Source organism: Drosophila busckii, chromosome 3R (genome assembly GCF_011750605.1).
Source record: "Drosophila busckii strain San Diego stock center, stock number 13000-0081.31 chromosome 3R, ASM1175060v1, whole genome shotgun sequence".
In the NCBI taxonomy this organism is placed as follows: Eukaryota; Metazoa; Arthropoda; class Insecta; order Diptera; family Drosophilidae; genus Drosophila; species Drosophila busckii.
This window is the reverse complement of record NC_046607.1, coordinates 372,416-390,256: the sequence shown is the minus strand read 5'-3', so window position 1 is coordinate 390,256 and position 17,841 is coordinate 372,416. Positions and strand designations below refer to the sequence as shown.

Sequence of the window (17,841 nt, the reverse complement as noted above, 5' to 3'; positions counted from 1 at the left end):
TTAGCAACGCACAAAATGGTGTCCATGTCCTTATCCAGCTGCAGCGGCATACAGCTATACGTATATAGGATAGACGCTTAAGCAAGGTAATGCATATAATTGAATTTTCATACAAACTAAAATGCCTACACAGAGCGCGCGACCGGCTAGCTGACAAATGCCTGCCTTTGTTACTAGATACAGCCTACACTACAACAAAAATAAAAACACACAGAAGAGAGAAAAGCCAGCAAAATTAAAGTGAAATTGAAAAAGTTTTATGAGCTTTTGCCTTCATGCGGCAGGCGGCTGTAAAAGCAATGAAAGAAAAATATTACACAGCCGCCGTCGACGCGTAAAGAAGACAAAGGCCGTTGCCGACGATTTGCTGCTGTTACATGCTTTTGTTGTTATTGTAGGCTTCGCTTTTCATCACGCCACAACTTCAGCTGCTGCTGCTGTTGTTGTTGCTCTAGTTGCTGTTGTGCCGCTTTAGCCGTCGCCGCTAAATTGCCTTCCTGGCCCCGAGCCATATGACTTTGTGCAGCAGGTTGCTTAGGTAACAACAGTTTTATGTAGTTGGGCCGCCCACCCTCCCCCAAGCTCTGAGCGATAAGCGGGCTCGAGCTGCAGCAAGTAATTGCATAATAATTGCAGCGACGCGAGCAGCGCAAGCGAACTGATGAGTGATGGTATTGGTGAGACAGCGAGCAATCAGGGCCCAAAAACGTCGAGAGTGCTCGCTAAACTAACTTTTCGCTATTGAATTACTTTGGATGAGTTTAGTAATTAATGGCAGCGACAGCTACGATAACATTACAAACTCTGAACAGAGTACGCAAGAAACAATATTTGTGTTTAGTCAATCATGTAACTTAATAGCCAATCAATACACTATTTACGAGGAGCATTTAAACTTTGTTTAGATTAGATTATACTCGATCTAGACAGTGCCATTTAGCACGTTTCGACCAAGAAGCTAATGTTATTTGCCTGCAGTGTTTGGTGAGAAAATCATCTGACCGCTTGCACATTGGCAGTTGTTTGACGAGACGCTTGCATACAAATAAATTGCAAAACAGCCAAGAGCAGCCAAGAAAATGCACTTCAATCACAAGTAAACAGGGCTGGGCTAGTCGATCATTTGACGCAGAACAAATAGGATGCTTAGAGCGCAAACACGAGTGAGACTCTATTTGCGGAGCTTAGTGTAGGACAACGGGCAAACAGATCTGACACTTTCGCACTTTCTCTGAGGATTTATATATTTGCCAGAAGTGCAGTTTGCATTTCAGGGCGTGTAAGCAGATACAATTTAAAAGCAAATCTTCTTGTTGCCCCTCCTACAATGGGCAGCGTTTTTCGTTCCATTTCCCCATGCACTTTTTCAGGCGTTTCTATTGCGCCAAACTTGAAATTGCAAATTCAACACAATGTACAAAAGAAATAAGTGGAATAACTTAAGAGAAATAAAGCTGGCAGGGGCTGAACGCCAAAGTCAAAAGAATTTGCATTTACAAGAAAACATTTTTTAACAATTTATGCAATTATTTTGGCTGCATATGACACTACAAACAAATTAAATATAAATAAAATGCAGCTGAGTATATTCACATGTGCACGTACATTTATTTCCCTTGTGAGCACGCAGAATTTTTTAATTAAATTATTGCATCCATTAAAAAAAATTACACAACCCACAAAAGATATAAAATACATGGTTGTGAAATTGGGCCCTAATAAGTTTTTCTTTCATTCGTAGTCTTATGATATTAGTCAATTGTTGTTGTGCATTGTTTACCTAAACTCAAGGCCAGTTAATTCATACATGTATGTATGAGAAACAATTCGGACACAACAACAAGGACACTTTAAGATAGAAATAAAGACAGAAATATGGTTTAAACTGCAGAGTTTTTTGTGTCCAGCGGACGAAGTCTACGTACGCCAATAAGGTTAAATAATTATTATAGCTATTTATATACACATACATATATATATTTTACCTATGAACAGTTTCGATTTGTTGCAAAGTTATTTATTTTTGCTCTCTTCACTGAAATGCAAATATTTCCATAACTAGTTTACCGATCCAATTGACGGCAATAGAATTAATTAAAAATGGGGTTGCTAAGGTAATTTATTTAAACTTTGTTGATTTTCCTGCAATATTTCTTACTTCAAATCAAATAATAACCTATTTAATGTTTCATTATACAAAAAAAACTATCATGCAATGAGTGTTAATTAAATAAATTATTAAACATGGCACGAAAAAAAAAAATTTTGCAGTTCTGTGTAATTATAATGAGGATTGCTGGCAACCTTATGCACTGCATCAAACAACTGAGCTTAACTCAATCACAAAACTCAGGCGATGGATGCAATAAATAATAGAATGCCAATTATAATAAATTTTAAATGAACTGCTTGAATTAAGCTTAGAACTATTTATATACCTATGTATATTATATTTGTGTTTGGTTTAGAGCTAATTTGTTATTCGCCATGTGATTATTTGTTTATCTTAGTTTTTCATTGCGTTCACGGCTCAATTCACAAATTGAATTAAGCTCCATGACCCAATATTTATCTTTGCCGTTTAATTATAAATTGCCGTGTTTGTGTAATGTGAATATAATGCAATCAATTGTGTGTATGCTTTACGTTGTCCGCTTTTTACACAGTCTTTAATAATATTGCAACTATATGTTGCACTCCATTGTTGTAATTTTTCCAGCAAACAAACAATGGATTTATTTATTGTGTATTATGCGCATTATTGCGCTGACGTAGCGTAGGCGTAATATTTGCTTTCTATTACACATACACATACATATATCGATTGCCATGACAATTAAAAATCTGTAGCTACAACACCTAATGGGTGACAAATGAAGCAGGACACCAGCAAACTAAATAAAAGCAATACCATAAGCAGCTTAGGCTTTGACATATCGGAAAATACCGAGATTGATTGCCAATTAATTTGCGAACAAGCAAATGTGCTTTTGGATTTAAAGTTGAGTCAACAATGTGTACGAAACTTATCAATAACTGCTCCATTAGTACACATATGAAAGCCAACCGACTGAAAATTTTTAATGATTTCAATAATTTGAAGAATGATATGTTATTCAATATATGTTTATGTATTTATGTATGTATTTTTATTTAGTTTATGTATATAAATGAATCATTAAAATTAAATGTCATTGCTTGCCGGACTGAAATCTAACAGACAAACTCAATTTGATGGTAGGTGTAATTTCAATTGCATTGCGTCGCCTGTCCTGTCAGTAGTCATTATTTTAATGACGTTTTGCATTTTATAATCCTTGACAGCAAACTCAAAAGCCCAAACAAAACGCAGCAACAGAAAAAATATTAATATGCATTGTTATTGGCTCATTTGGGAGTGGGTGTATATTTAAAATTTAAATGTGTCAGCGATATGCATTTAATTGTTTCCATGTGCCGTTGAGCTAGTTATCTTAAAGCTTATTTACTCGTGCAATTTTCAAACGAACAGTACGTGGCGCGCCAGGCAAACAGGGCAATTTGTTTTTTGCATAAATTTTAATGCATCGCTGGCAAAATATTTATATGCACATATTTATACAACGCCCCATTGCACATTTGACCAGCCAGCAGGCGGGCAGCAGAGAGGCAGAGTTGGGTCTTCGTCCTGCCTTTATTGGTCATGCTTGCCTGCTCTTTGGGGCCATTAAAAGTGTAACGGTAGAATTACAAAACTATGCCGCCATATTTGTAAGTAACGCAAAATATCGTTGAGCCCCGCTGCAACGGCTAAGATATGAACTTCGCGGAACTTTTGAATTCAATTGTAGTTGTTATTTCTCAAACTACAAATAATATTCAAACCTTGCTTTGACAAAGCTTCTTCAAATAACTAATCACTTCAACGCAAGAATATCCTAACAAAGAATGATTATTCACAAAAAAGAGTAAATAAAAAGTGAAGCTAAGTATGGATTTTGTGCAACCAACGAGTAATTCAAAATTTAAAATATGAAAATACTGGAAGATTTCACAAATAATTTTAACACATTTGCAATCGAACCCATATATGATGAGCTATTTGCTACTTTTCTTTTGCAAATCTAAAATATGTTCAAAATATTCACAAAACCAACCATTTTTACTTTATATTTAATGGTAACATCCCCTACACTGTGGCAATAATAAGTACATTTACCATTATTTGGGACTGTGCATATTTTCGTATAATATCTGTAAATCGTTATATTCACAGGTAACCCTCTTTTCAAGCAAAAAGTGCTCATTGCTGAGGGCAATTTTGCAGGTTCACTGCATCTCACATGCGTAGTATTTAGTTGGCCGGAAATGCGCCGTGCACAATTTGTTAGAATTAAATAATTTATGGCATTGTTAAATATGTTTGTGCCTTGTTGCAAATACCCTCTTTCTATATACATACATATGCATATAAACACAATATTATTGACGGAATAGGTATATTTTTAATACCTAGAAAAATTAAAAATATCAATAAAAAAAATGTAATCACAAAGGGAAAACTGTTCATAAAAATACAAATGGCAAACAACAAACTTTATACTATATATTTAGTATTTCATGTTTTGTTTGCTTGCGTGGCCGAAAAATAAGCAACAGAGCAACATTTGCATAATAAGGCTATTATAATTTCAATTAAATTTTCTCTTGCTGCCATTCTAGTTTTTTTTTTTTTCCTTTTTGGGCGTGCATGACTAACAGCAACACAAACACAGCGACAACAAAAACAACAACCAAGTCTATTATGGGCCACACGCAAAAGACTCTAATTACATAAATAAATAGGAATGTCAACAGAGTCAACAGCAACAACAACATGGGGTAATCATACTGCTTACACTAAGTATAAAAAATTATATCACATTTGTTTTGTAGGCTATATATTGAAGTGCAAATTAAGTCATAAAGTATGCGTATTAATGTCGGACGAGCAAGAACTAAATTTAACTAATTTAAATTTGGTTCAAGATTGTACATCGGCTAGGAATTCTGAATGATCAAGATAATTACTAACTTTTCTGGCTGAACTCATCTTAGAAAAATAGAAAATGCCGCATCAGTCAGAAAAATTTGCAATTCAATCTCTGTGGCTTATACTTAAACCATGTTTTAATTTTATTCAATAGTGCACACAACAGATTCGTTTTATTAAACATTGATTATTAGAATTAAAGGCTGATCTCAAACAACACTTAGATAAGTCTGAAACTCCAATAAACCACATTTAACAAATCACCACTCATAGGATAGGCAGCGATTACTTTGGCTGTAATTGCACTCTAATTGAACTTTATTTAAACAAATTAACTTAACGGTTTGCCAACAAACCCATATAAGACTGTTTCATGGGGCAGCAGAATTTGCATAATCCAAAACTGTAGCAAGCGTGTTGAAAAAAAAAAACAATACCATACACGCAACAGCACAAAGAAAGCGGAAATGGAAATGGTCGCCATATTTTGCAGCTGCCAGTGTCAATGCAGCGAAATGCAATAAATTTTGCATTTCAGCTGCTCTCCTGGTCGAGCCCCATGTCCCCCGGCAGCCACGAAAACTGCGGGCACTCTTCCCACTGCAGTCCGTTCGACTACAACGATACACTCTGTGTACAAATGCAGCCAAAACTCAGGCAGGCGCTGCTTACTTTGTGCGGCACAAATTTTATGCCAATAAATTTAAATTAGCAGAGCGCTGTCTGGCCATGTACAGGCCAAAATGTCTGGCTTGTTGGAATATTTATGACAGCATACACTCTGCTACTGTACGGCTCGCAAAACGTGATCAAAAAGCGCAGGAACGCGCTGCGCGGACTATGTGTAATAAGATTCTGTGCCGGGAGCAGGTGCCAGAGAACCTAAACTCATTTCGCTGTTAACTAATTACTGTTGTTATTGCCTAATTGGAACAAGAAATTTGACATAAGAGTATTATGAAAATAAGTAATGGTAAGGCAATGTGTTAAACTCTGTGCGTATATACCGAAGAGAGTATAAATTTTTGAAAGCGTATAAAAAAATGTAAGTAAGGTTAATGCGTGGCTAAAAAGTTGGCTTTCGCCAGATTGACTTTGTGATGCGGCATTTGTGAAATGCACAGAGGATGACAGGCTAAATTACACTGACATTCCGCTTAGCGCATTGCCCCAGATTGGACAAAAAGGATTTGTGAAAGGAAGTTCAAATAAATGACAGTGGAATATGCGGACTAAAAACTTAAAACGCTCTAATATATTCTAGTCTGTAACCCTGAATGGCACTGCAAATTAACAAAACAAAATAAAAAATACTTTTGTAGGGGTATGTTGTGTGTTGTTATTAGTGGATACTGTAATGGGCATGTGTTTCGGCAGCGTGTCTCATCATCCGGCAGAGCTAATAGACAGCAAGAGAAAAAAATTCATACTCAGTTTACCATGGCTCTGCTAATTTGCAATTGTTTAACTTACCCTCCCAAGCTGGCCGACTGGCCGACTGGCAGACTGGCGAGTTAGCTGCATCACTCTGGCGAGTCCTTGTCTGCTTCATTCATAACCACCAACGAGACGACGACGAGGACAGCAAAACCACAAAACTGTTGTCAGGCTTGCTTCCTTGCAGTTACACTTTTTGCTGACCTCCATTCCAAGCAAGCAACCAACAACTACAGCCCAGCTGTCAGCAGGAGCAACGAGAAGTGCCTGAAAGTGAGGCGCAGTCAGCTGTGAAGGCGGAAAGCGGACCAAAAGAGCACTTCACACAGTCTGTCCACAGTTGCTAAAAGTAAAAGTTTGTCAGTCAATTTTGTGTTTGACATTTTGGCACGCCCAACGCCCAATTTCTCAATATTTTTTGAATTCTGTTTTCTATGCTACTGTTGATATTAAATCACTGAATAAGTTATGCCTTAATGGTTCAAATTTAATTACACTTGACAACCTAAAGTTGAAAGCTTTTATTCAAATGAAATTTTTATTTTTGTGGTCAGCCGCATTCTTGAAATTATATAATTACTTGTTTGTAGAGTGTAGGAAGTGCTGTTGCTTACTTGACAGTATTCACATTCGCAAGATTTTTAGTTGGATACAAAAAGTTCAATAGCTCGAGAAATTTGGTTATGGCAGCTGCAACAATTGTAGTCTAAATTGAACTCATAACTAAATATTTTTGTACCACAATTGAATTTCATAGAATAGTCTGTGTGGAAATCACGAAATGAAGACGTCACTCAAAAGCCTGGCAACAAAGCGTAAAATTTCAATTTGCCATATTAATAAACTGAGCGAATGCAGCTGAAAGCAGGAAAAAGTCCAAACAGACACTGCGACCAACTCAGCTCCTGCTGCAATTTGTCGTAGGTGCCAGCCAGCGCACAGAGCTGCGGCCACCAACTGCATTTCATACAACAACCGCAAGAAACTCACACTCCCGACCACGCAGTCCCAGACGCATACAGATATATAAATGCAAGCCCACAATTTAAGCAATCGCATACAATTGCAGCAGGAATTGGACGCAAGCAAATGCTTTTGTGTGCGTCGGTGGAAAGACAAGGGGTGAGCGAAACACTTCCTCTTCCGCTAGCTTGCGCTGATTGTTTTATTTCCTGTCAGAGAACAAAGGCAGCAGTTGCCAAAAATTCACAAACTGGTTTTGCGCTTTCTTGTTGGACGACTGCCTTAGCCAGAAACCTTCACTGACTACATACATATTTGACTTGTCTAAGAAACTCTGCGCTTCTAGGCACACATACACAGTACTACTCTTTCCACTGTATTCTCCATTGCATTCTGTTTTGGCGTACTGCTCTTGCATTGTTGCAGCATCTTAATGCGGTCGTGTCAGCCCTGCATATCCATGCATATTTAATCAAAGCGAATTACAAATGCTACAGGACGGCACAACAGCCAACTTGGCAAATGAGGACGACAACATCAGCGGGAGCCTACAGGCCATCAAGTTGCTAGTACTGCCAGCTGACAAACTGAAAGTGTTAAGGACAGACGCGTCCCCATGGAAAGTTGTGGGCGTTGTAGCATATAATTTAGTTGAAGATCAAAAGGTGCTACTGAGTTAATAATGAGGACAAGTCCATTATTTGTCAATCGAGGCCTGCCGGCCACGCCTACACAAGAGTTAATTTTATGTATTTCTTTTGTGGCATATCCCTACGTTAATTTATGAACAATAAAAACGCTCAGCTCGCAATTATTTACCGTCTTTTCTTTTTGCGTATATCTTAGAAAGAAAGTTTCCACCACCTGCCCTGCTACCCCAACGTTTATTAATTACTTATGAAATTACACTTGGGATCGAAAATGACAAAGCCATCTAACTGTGCCCTTTTCAGTATTAACAACTTGGCTTAGGGCAAGCAATTTTAAATAAAAGTTAAAAAGAAAAGAATAATTGTTATATGAAATTTAACCTTTTTTGGGATAAATGGATTTTAAGACAATTGTTTTACACATTCTTAGGTAGCCTAATTAAAATTTGGTTACCAAGCAAGGCAAAGTAAAAATACAAAAAGGAGTGCCACGTGTTGTCTTCTTCTATACATACATATGTACATATTAGAAATACAGCATTGGATATTATTTGATAACACACTCAATTTTTTATATTCTCCAAAAACTTGCCACGCAGCACAATTCTGTCACATTAAAATCTATCTGCAACTTCCCATTCAAAATACACTCGAAGAACACTAGAAAATCAATCTAACAAATTCATATGGAGCAAGCAAATCCCTTTGGGTGCAATAAGCAGCAAGCAGAGGTTCGCAAAAAAAAACCCAGGGTGAACCCAAATTATTTTTAGAAACTGCTAAGAAACTGCTGCTGCCTCCGCTGGAGTACTAAAAAAAAGTTGATGGCACTTACAGATGACTACAATTTGGTGTTTTTTTTTCTATTCTTTATACAGTTATAGAAAACAATAAGCAGAGGATAGGGGGATACCGTCTATGCAATTAAAACCTGAGTTTTACAAAATAGTTTTGTTTCTCGTTATATAAAAATAATTCCTATAAGTACATTTTGTATAGTTGGTTTGGCCCCGTAACTACCGTAATTAACTACTACCGTTTATAGAATTTTGTTTTACAACTGTATGTAAATATTACCCAATCAATTTAATTGCACCCACCAATGGCTTAATAATGAACAGCTTAGACTGAGATTATATAACCTACGCTTGGTGCCATCTTTGTCAACCCCAAATCTCTGTTTGCGCAAATTAGAGCAATGTGAGCATAAATACTTTCTGAAACCTCGTTGCTTTGACGTCAACAGCTTAAGCCTATACTTTATATTTTTACTTTGCCAGCCTAATTAATACAATTATTTGTTAAACACCCTTTTTCGCCAGCGCTCGTTCACAATTAAAGTTTGCGCAAGTGTGATTAAGTACTTGAGCAATACACAAAAGGCTTAGGCACATTTTCTGGAAACAGCATTAACAAAAAATTTCAATTGCCATTTCTCAAAAGGCAAGTCGACCTTAAATGAGTTTTATCACAATTTGTAATCAGTAGCACAATTTAATTATACAACAAATTGTAACTAAAAACCTTCATGATTTTTTTAAAGCTCATCAAAATTCACTCGTAGCCAAAATGCACAAAAGTCAAATTTTCATAAATAACAATTCGCGTGTAAATTTTTCAATCAAGTTTTGTTATATTTTTACCTTTTTTTAACAGCTGTTAGCGCACTTATCAAAGTTTTATTGATTTGCCAAACAAAATTCGGAGCATTCTGTGTATTGGTTTTTTACACATTGATTGGGAATTGTTGCAAAATTAAAGAATGTGCAGGTAAAAGTTTAAAAAGTTAACACCAATCAACCATTATTGATATATTCAAAATGTTTGGCAAAACTTTTCTGTTATGGAATACATACAAACATACACATGTGCGTATGAATTTATATATTTACATACATATGTATGTATGTATGTACATGCAAGCAAACACTATTCCCAATTGACACCAATTGTTTTTATGAATGCTGGCAATGCCTTCGCAAGCATGAACAAAAATGAGCGAGAATACCATATGATATCCATACATACATACATATGTACATATTTATATGCATACCCATTGGTTGTATTTTAAACTAACTTTTACTTGATTATGTGAATAAATGCATTTGTATTTCAAGTCAAGGCAACGACGCCTGCGCTCTATAATTCCATTTGCATAAAATTTATGTTTACATATGTAAGTATGTATCCACATGTATGTATGTATGTATGTACATATACATACTTAAATATTTATGTGCACATGTGTACGGTAATTAGTTTAAAAAAATTATTTATAATCTATTGTTTGTAAAAAGTGTTCACTTACCAAAACTCTATTCTCCATTTGGTCACTACACAAACAGCTTAAATTCTTGTGTTTATTATATTTTTTTAATAATATCACGGAGCGCGCGAATCTAACCGTGAAGGCAGCAAACAGGAAAAGAAAAATTCATAGCCGGAAACCTTGGACTGTGGCCAGGGGTGCATTTAAAAAGCTGCGATTACAATAACTTATATGTACATGTCAAATTCGATTCGATTGTGCTGTCGTCGTGTGAAAATTGAAATCAGCAATTTCGAAAAATTTATTAATAGTTTATTCTCTTTAATTCTCCTGAAAATATGCATATTTTATATTTTAGAAATAAAACTTTATACAGTTATTAGCTTCGTCTTAACTTTTATCCTGGTACCAGGGCTGGCAGCTTAGGCTAGATTTAGCATATTTTTATACACTTTCACATTTTTGTAAAAAATGGAAAAGGTTATTATGAAGTTGTGCAAATGTATGTAACAGAGAGAAGTAGGCGTTGCAGGCATACAACATTGTATGCTTAGTGATATTATCCTATAAGCGTATTTTTAGCCTTTTTAGCAATTTTTTTTACCCAATCTAACTTACTTTTATCAGAAAGTTCTGGCACCACTGAAATATCTTATCATATTGAAATCTTTTATCGAATTTAGAATTTATTTTTAAAAATCTAGATAGATTTACAAGAAACTTACATATACACTCGGCAGTAATTAAAATATTTGATTTAATTGAGTTGTTTAGTAGTGGACTTGACTTAGTAAAGCGACTCCTTGGGGTAAAAGCTATCCCAGACAGCAAGAATGCATGCGTCAGGGAGCGAAATCATTTCCAGCTGCTCGCTGATATTGAAGCAGTGGTAAGCGCCATTTGTAGTTCTCTCAATAGGCGTCCACTTTGCCGAAGACGTTTCCTTGCAATTGGGATTGCTGTTATTAGCAAAGGACGTCCACATACCAACCATACGCTCAATTGTGCGATATTCGCCCGATGATTTGCTCAGTTTACTGGCCAGCACCGTATAGAAGAGATAAGAGAGGTCGTCACCATGGGACACACCGCGCACACTTTGTCCACAAACGAGCCAACGGAACTGATTAAAATGCGGAGAATCATAGTCGAAACGATAGAGATAGGTGGGTGCTTCTGAAGCATAAGAAAGACGCGCCATAACCAGGCGATGCAGGTCGTGCCAGACCTGACGATGCGAGAAGACATATAAGGCTTCAAAGAGATCCATTTTCTGACGCTTCTCGTCGCCAAAGTATATATGCTTCAGTCGGCGCACTAGCTCCTGCGTGTGCTCTGGTGTGCTTGCATTGGTCACCTCTCGCGGTATAATGTTGTCAAAGTGGGTCATAATCCAATCATAATCTTTGCGACAGATTTGATAGGAAAAAAGACCCTCGAAAGAATTGCCCCCAAGAACCAGCGGTATGCTGTTTCCCCAGGCGGTTGCCAACATCTCTCGGTGTGGCTTTGGTACCACACAATGACTGCTCTCATATGGCTCGACGACAGGACCAAAAGCAAATAGAAAAAAATTGCGAAACTCATCTTGCGTAACCAAATCTTGATCACAAGCAGCGATTTTACGTGCAGATGTCTTCCGGAGATAACACAGCACATCTTGTTCCTGTTCGCTTCCTTTGTAACCTAAGCTGTGCGCCAACCGATATGCCCAGTTGCGGTCCGGCTGCTCCGCCCAGGCAGATAGCGCACAGCCCGACTGCAGTATCGCCTTGTGGAACAGGCCCCTAGTTTGCTCAGTAGTCATCATAATGTGAGTGGAGGCGGCTCCCGCACTCTCGCCCATTAGTGTTATGTTATTGGGATCGCCATTGAAGTGTTCAATGTTTTGATTGATCCAACGTAGTGCCTGCACCTGATCCTTGAGCCCAGCATTGCCGGGCACTTCTAGCTCCTGATCCTTGAGACTAAGAAAACCTGATGAACAGTTATGTATAGATATTTAAGCAAAAAATAACTCGTAAAGTAGAATAAACAGCAACTCACCTAGTGCACCCACCCTATAGCTTATTGTCACAAGCACCACCTGCTGCTTCATAAAATAATCCGGACTATAGAGATCCCGCGAGGCTTCACCCTTCTGAAAGCCTCCGCCATAAATCCAAACCATGACAGGCAGCGGCTTTTCAGTCTTCATTTTTTTCGCATATACATTTAAATAGAGGCAATTTTCGGAGCCTTCAACTCTACCTAATATCATGTTTTTTTGTAGCGGCTTTTTACGATATGTGGTACAGTTACGCACTCCGTCCCATGGCTCAGGCGGCTGCGGCGCTTTAAAGCGCAGCTCACCAATTGGCGGTTGGGCATAAGGTACTCCCTCAAATGCGTAGTATAGCTCTTTATCGTAAATCGTCTTACGTCGCAAGCCACGTACAATACCGTAATTTGTCTGCACTGTGACTGTCTGGCTTGTTGCCAAACGATACTGCTGCACCTTATGTCTAACCAGTCTGGGCAAGAGGCAAAGTAAAAAATAAAAATAGAAAGAAAAAAGCCAATTAAATTATTATTAAACAAAACAGATAATTCTACAGCAACTTTAACTGATAAGAAACCAGCGCCGTCTACGGTTCAAATTCCATGCCTTGACCAAGCAACAGTCCAAGTCGTGATGAAAATTTTATACATACAAGACAAAAATTTCAAAATGCCTTTACTTACTTTGCGCCCATGTGAAGCAGCTTTGGAAAACCAACCTGCACATCCATACTTTCTGTTAAATTGTTTAATAGTTTTTCCAATTGTATCTGCAAGTAAGTGATATACATATATATACTTACATTCCTGTGTACATATTTATTTTCGATGGCGTGCAAATAATTTTGTTTTGAATTTACCGGCTATTTTCAAGCACATACATACATGTATGTTTACATATGTATGTACATATGTATGATTGTTCATCGAGCAAGATGGAAATTTAAAATATTCTGAATTTATGTAACATTTTAAATTTATAAATCGAATCTTATCTGTCTGTATATTAAGAACGTCAACAAAGTACACTAAACGTCTTTCAGAGATTTCATTAGAATTCATGCCAGAGTAAATTTTATAAACGAGGGCTAGCAGCTGCTAAGAATCATGTTAATGCTAATGTTAACTTAACAGTATAATGGAATGATACTTGCTAATGTTTTTAAACTTGTAAAGCTTACTGGTCTTTCACATTGATGATGCAAATGCCATGTAAAAGTGAAAGGAGTATATGTATGTATGTATTTTATAATAAAATCATTTTGATCATTGATCACTTACATACTGGAAAATTATGAATATTTAATTCATTTAAATCTTCCATGTAATTAAAATAAAGGGTAAATTTATAATGAGTATGTAACAACCTAAAACTAAATTAAAAGCTACAAAATTTTAATTGTAATCAGTGTCAAGAAAATGTTTAATTTTTGCAGCCCTGGAAAGACTACAAGCTTCATCATTACTTTTAGAAGCACATCGTGAGTGAAAGAGACAGATAGTATCAGTGCACTGAGAGTAGCGATATTTTGAGCAGTGCTAATAAAAGTTCGAAGAGCGACGCAAAAATAAAATGCAAGAGAGCGTTATCATTCGACAAACAGAAAACAAAGCAGCAAATGCAAAATCAGCTGTGTTATATTTTTAAGTACATATACAGTATTTTTTACACACATTAAAATGTGTTTGAGTATGTGTGAATACTGCCTTGTTTTTGAATTGGCATTTGCCCTGCTTAACTTGTTGAATTTGTTCAGATAAAAACACACAAGCGATATAGAGAGAACTCATTACGTATTTGAATCATGGCAAGGTGAGTTGCAAGTGACTAAGCTCTGCATGCATATATACATATATATGTATGTGTATGTATAGTACTTTTTATGACGATGTATTAATGTACATTATATGCGTATGTAGCAACGACACCTATACATTGCAAACAAAAAGTGGACCTATTCTGGGCAAGCTTTGCACGAGTATATACAGCGATGAGTACATCAGCTTTGAGAGAATTCCCTACGCACGTCCGCCGCTGGGACCTTTGCGTTTTATGGCACCACAGCCCGTGGAGAATTGGAAAATGCCACTCAACTGCCGGGAAAAGGGTGAAAAGCCTCTGCAGTTTAATCAATATGTACATCAGCTTCAGGGTGTTGAAAATTGTCTCTACCTCAATATTTACGTAAAAACTGTGAGTAATGCATAATCTATTTGAATTATATTTCTTTTTGTGCAAATGATTATTATTTTCACTCAACAGTTTCAAAGCGATAAGCCCTTGCCATTAATTGTCTTTTATTTTGGTGGTGGTTTTGAGAAGGGCGATCCCACACGTGACCTGCATAGTCCCGACTACTTTATGATGCAGGATGTTGTTGTGGCAACAGTTTCTTATCGTGTGGGACCACTGGGATTTCTTAGCCTTAGAGATCCAGCTGCGGGTGCGCCCGGCAATGCTGGCTTGAAAGATCAACTGATGGCGCTGGAGTGGATAAAGGAGAATGCTGCTAAATTTAACGCAGATCCAAGCAATATAACCGCCTTTGGGGAGAGCGCTGGCGCCGCCTCAGTGCACTATTTAATGATGAATCCGCGCGCTGATGGACTATTTCACAAGGCAATTTTACAGTCGGGTAATGTGCTGTGCTCCTGGGCGCTATGTCATGTGTCCGACCTGCCACAACGCCTTGCCACTAAGCTGGGTATGAAAAACGTCGACCAAGCATCCGACACAAAGGTTCTGGAATTTTTGCAAAGCATGCCGGGCGATCGTCTTGTAGAGCCGTATTTGCTGAGTGAATCTGAAAACTTGGACGATTGTGTCTTTCAATTTGGACCTGTCGTAGAGCCATATGCCACAGAGAGCAACGTGCTACCGAAACATCCCAGTGAATTGTTAGCTACCGCATGGGGTAATCGTATACCAGTGCTCATGAGCGGCACTTCTTTTGAGGGCTTGCTTATGTATGGTCGCGTACATTTGGCACCTTATTTGTTAACCGCTCTCAAAGGTCAACCGGAGCATCTTTTGCCTCTAGATCTAAAGCGTTCACTCCCTCTGACCTTAGCTCGCTCACTGGGAAAACGCTTGCAGTTTACGCACTTTGGAGAAAAATCATTGGAACTGACAGAAGATAATGTTTTGGCTTACTGCGAGGTTAGTTTTGCTGTTAGTTAAAATGCGCATTTTCATTTGTCTATTGGTTTGTTTTTTTTTTTCAGTATGCCAGCTATAAGGTCTTCTGGCATCCCATATTGAGGACAATTCAGTCCCGTCTACGTGTATCATCGGCACCCACGTTTCTTTACCGCTTTGACTTTGATTCTTCCACGTTCAACCATCAGCGTCTGAAATACTGTGGGGATAAACTTCGTGGTGTAGCACATGTGGACGATCACTCTTACATTTGGTATGGTGACTTTGCCTGGAAGCTGGACAAGCACACAGCCGAATTTCAGACAATCGAGCGTATGATGGACATATTGACCACATTCGCCGCTAGTTCGAATCCCAACTGTGCGAGTGTCGAAGCTGTCTTGCCCAAAGGCACCAATTGGGCTCCACTGTCTAAAAATACAAAACATTATAAATGTTTAAATATTTCTGCGGATTTGAAGATTATTGAATTACCAGAACTTTATAAGCTAAAAGTCTGGGATAGCATTTATAAATCTAAGACAAAGTGATACAAAATTCCATAAAATTATAAGTGCATCAAAGTATATGTATGTATATTAGGGGGAATGGACACCAACTTGTTTGCTATTACTTATGCAGTGATTGAAAAATATCGCTCGTAAAATATAAAACAAAAATATGTAATTATAAGTCGCGGCTCTAGGCCGAAAATAGATTTTCCACTGCCTTCTGCAGTCAAGTCTTCATCTTTAATTATATTTATTGTTGTTGTCCCAGCCGTTCGTACTGTATCCGACTTATCACACGTTTGTTTAATAAATATAAAAATATATACATATGATGCTTAGTATTGAGCACCTGTTAAATTACGTATTAATATACAAAAAACCTTTATAAGTTGACAATCTGCAAGCCAAGTATTGCTAAGCCGTTTACATAAGCAGTAGCTGAACCAACAAACTATTTGATTTAATCTATTTTTGAGCTACCTAAACTCGCCTAGAGCCAAAGCCATTGAAAAAGGTAGCCATACACATGCATTTGTATGCATATATGTATGTATCTACATTATTATCTATCTATATATATATATATATATATATATATATATATAAATCGGCTGGGCCGATTTGGTTCAAATTTTTTTTGGGTTGTTTGAAATTGCGAGGAGCATGTTTGTACATATATATATGTATATATATTTATATTATAATTGAAGGAATCACACTCCTTCTAAACCTGATTCTAAACAAAAATGAATTATAAATATGACTAATGTAGTAACAATAACAAAATATAAAACAATCAAAAATGTAGCATTCAGCGGGCTTAAAATCTGACTATCGGATGTTGTTTGGAGTTAATAAATTTTTTTTTTTTAAGTTTTGCTGGTTTTTATTGAATCTTCTCTTAAATTCAATAAGTATACAAATCTTATAACTAAACAATATCTAACAGTTTCTTTAAACTGTTTTAGGATTGCACGTTCCTAATTATATCGCTCGTTGGTAAGAATTAACGCAGGACGGAGCGGCTCTCCAGCCTTGTAGCCCTCCGCCACGGATTATGCAATGAAGCTGCTTATATTTTACTGTGTCATTACATACATCTCTGACGGTGAATCTTTAGATCTTCTGTATGTTTTCGTTTTCGAAGTACACGGTGCCCCGGTGATTTTGGATTTGACTGACCTCTCTGGTACAATATCAATGTTGCTATGCAGCGTCTCCATGAGTAACCTAGCACAGGGTTTAAATACGAATTGTAAAGCGCCTATAACTCAAGGCTGAGAGAGATCGAGCGTTTGAAATCCATGAAGGCTATTGCTTTAGTTTTAGTTGCGTTCTGCTGTTGGCTTCGATGGGTCTACGCCATGTAGTCGTCTGTCGAGGTGTACCCAAATACGTTACTGTTGCTGCGGGAGTACGTATTGTTAGTTGACGTGGACAATTTTTGCTCTGTAGAAACGTAACATGTTTGCTCTTTTCTGCTTTATTATTTGCCAGCAAGAGCCGATTTCTTCTACTCGACAAAATGAAGATCTTTTCTAGTTTGCACTGTCTCGCTTTTGTATAGTGGCACAAATCGGCTGAGGAATTAGCTGTATCGCAGCACAGGTGAGTTGTTAGTCCGTCTACTTGTTGAATAGCTGCTGAGGTGAATGACATTAGTGTGTCCAAGTAGCTGCCTGTGGACTCCGCTCTTGATCACATAGTCGTTAGACATTAGCAGATTTGTATCACAGCAAGATTTCCTGTCATTAATAGAGTACGAAGCTAAAGAGGTATAATGGTGTGTGGTAGTTATTGATGGAAGCGTTATGCTG

At 37.4% G+C, this 17,841-nt stretch overlaps 2 protein-coding genes and 1 long non-coding RNA gene across 4 annotated transcripts; 1 reads left to right on the top strand and 2 right to left on the bottom strand.

Moving 5' to 3' along the window:
• Positions 1-6,270: 6,270 nt before the first annotated feature.
• On the bottom strand, positions 6,271-10,461 carry LOC108604302. Its single transcript, XR_001915341.1, has 3 exons — positions 10,373-10,461; positions 6,485-6,791; positions 6,271-6,410 (listed from the first exon to the last, which is right to left on the bottom strand). It is a non-coding gene; the product is annotated as an uncharacterized LOC108604302 (long non-coding RNA).
• Positions 10,462-10,999: 538 nt separating this feature from the next.
• LOC108604301 (esterase B1) lies at positions 11,000-13,275 on the bottom strand. Of its 2 annotated transcripts, none has more exons than XM_017993719.1 (4): positions 13,234-13,275; positions 13,058-13,143; positions 12,380-12,846; positions 11,000-12,310 (listed from the first exon to the last, which is right to left on the bottom strand). In XM_017993719.1, the coding sequence occupies exons 2-4, from the start codon at positions 13,102-13,104 to the stop codon at positions 11,121-11,123; spliced, it is 1,704 nt and encodes a 567-aa protein (XP_017849208.1). In that variant the 5' UTR covers positions 13,105-13,143; positions 13,234-13,275; the 3' UTR covers positions 11,000-11,120. The 2 variants fall into 2 exon arrangements, with proteins under 2 accessions (XP_017849208.1, XP_017849209.1); XM_017993720.1 differs by lacking the exon at positions 13,234-13,275 and adding an exon at positions 13,177-13,193 and having other exon boundaries at positions 13,058-13,109.
• Positions 13,276-14,032: 757 nt separating this feature from the next.
• Positions 14,033-16,340, top strand: LOC108601651 (esterase B1). The gene is made up of 4 exons (XM_017989551.2): positions 14,033-14,186; positions 14,294-14,567; positions 14,637-15,533; positions 15,599-16,340. Exons 1-4 carry the CDS (start codon positions 14,179-14,181, stop codon positions 16,061-16,063), a joined length of 1,644 nt encoding a protein of 547 aa, XP_017845040.1. The 5' UTR covers positions 14,033-14,178; the 3' UTR covers positions 16,064-16,340.
• The last annotated feature ends 1,501 nt before the right edge of the window (positions 16,341-17,841 follow it).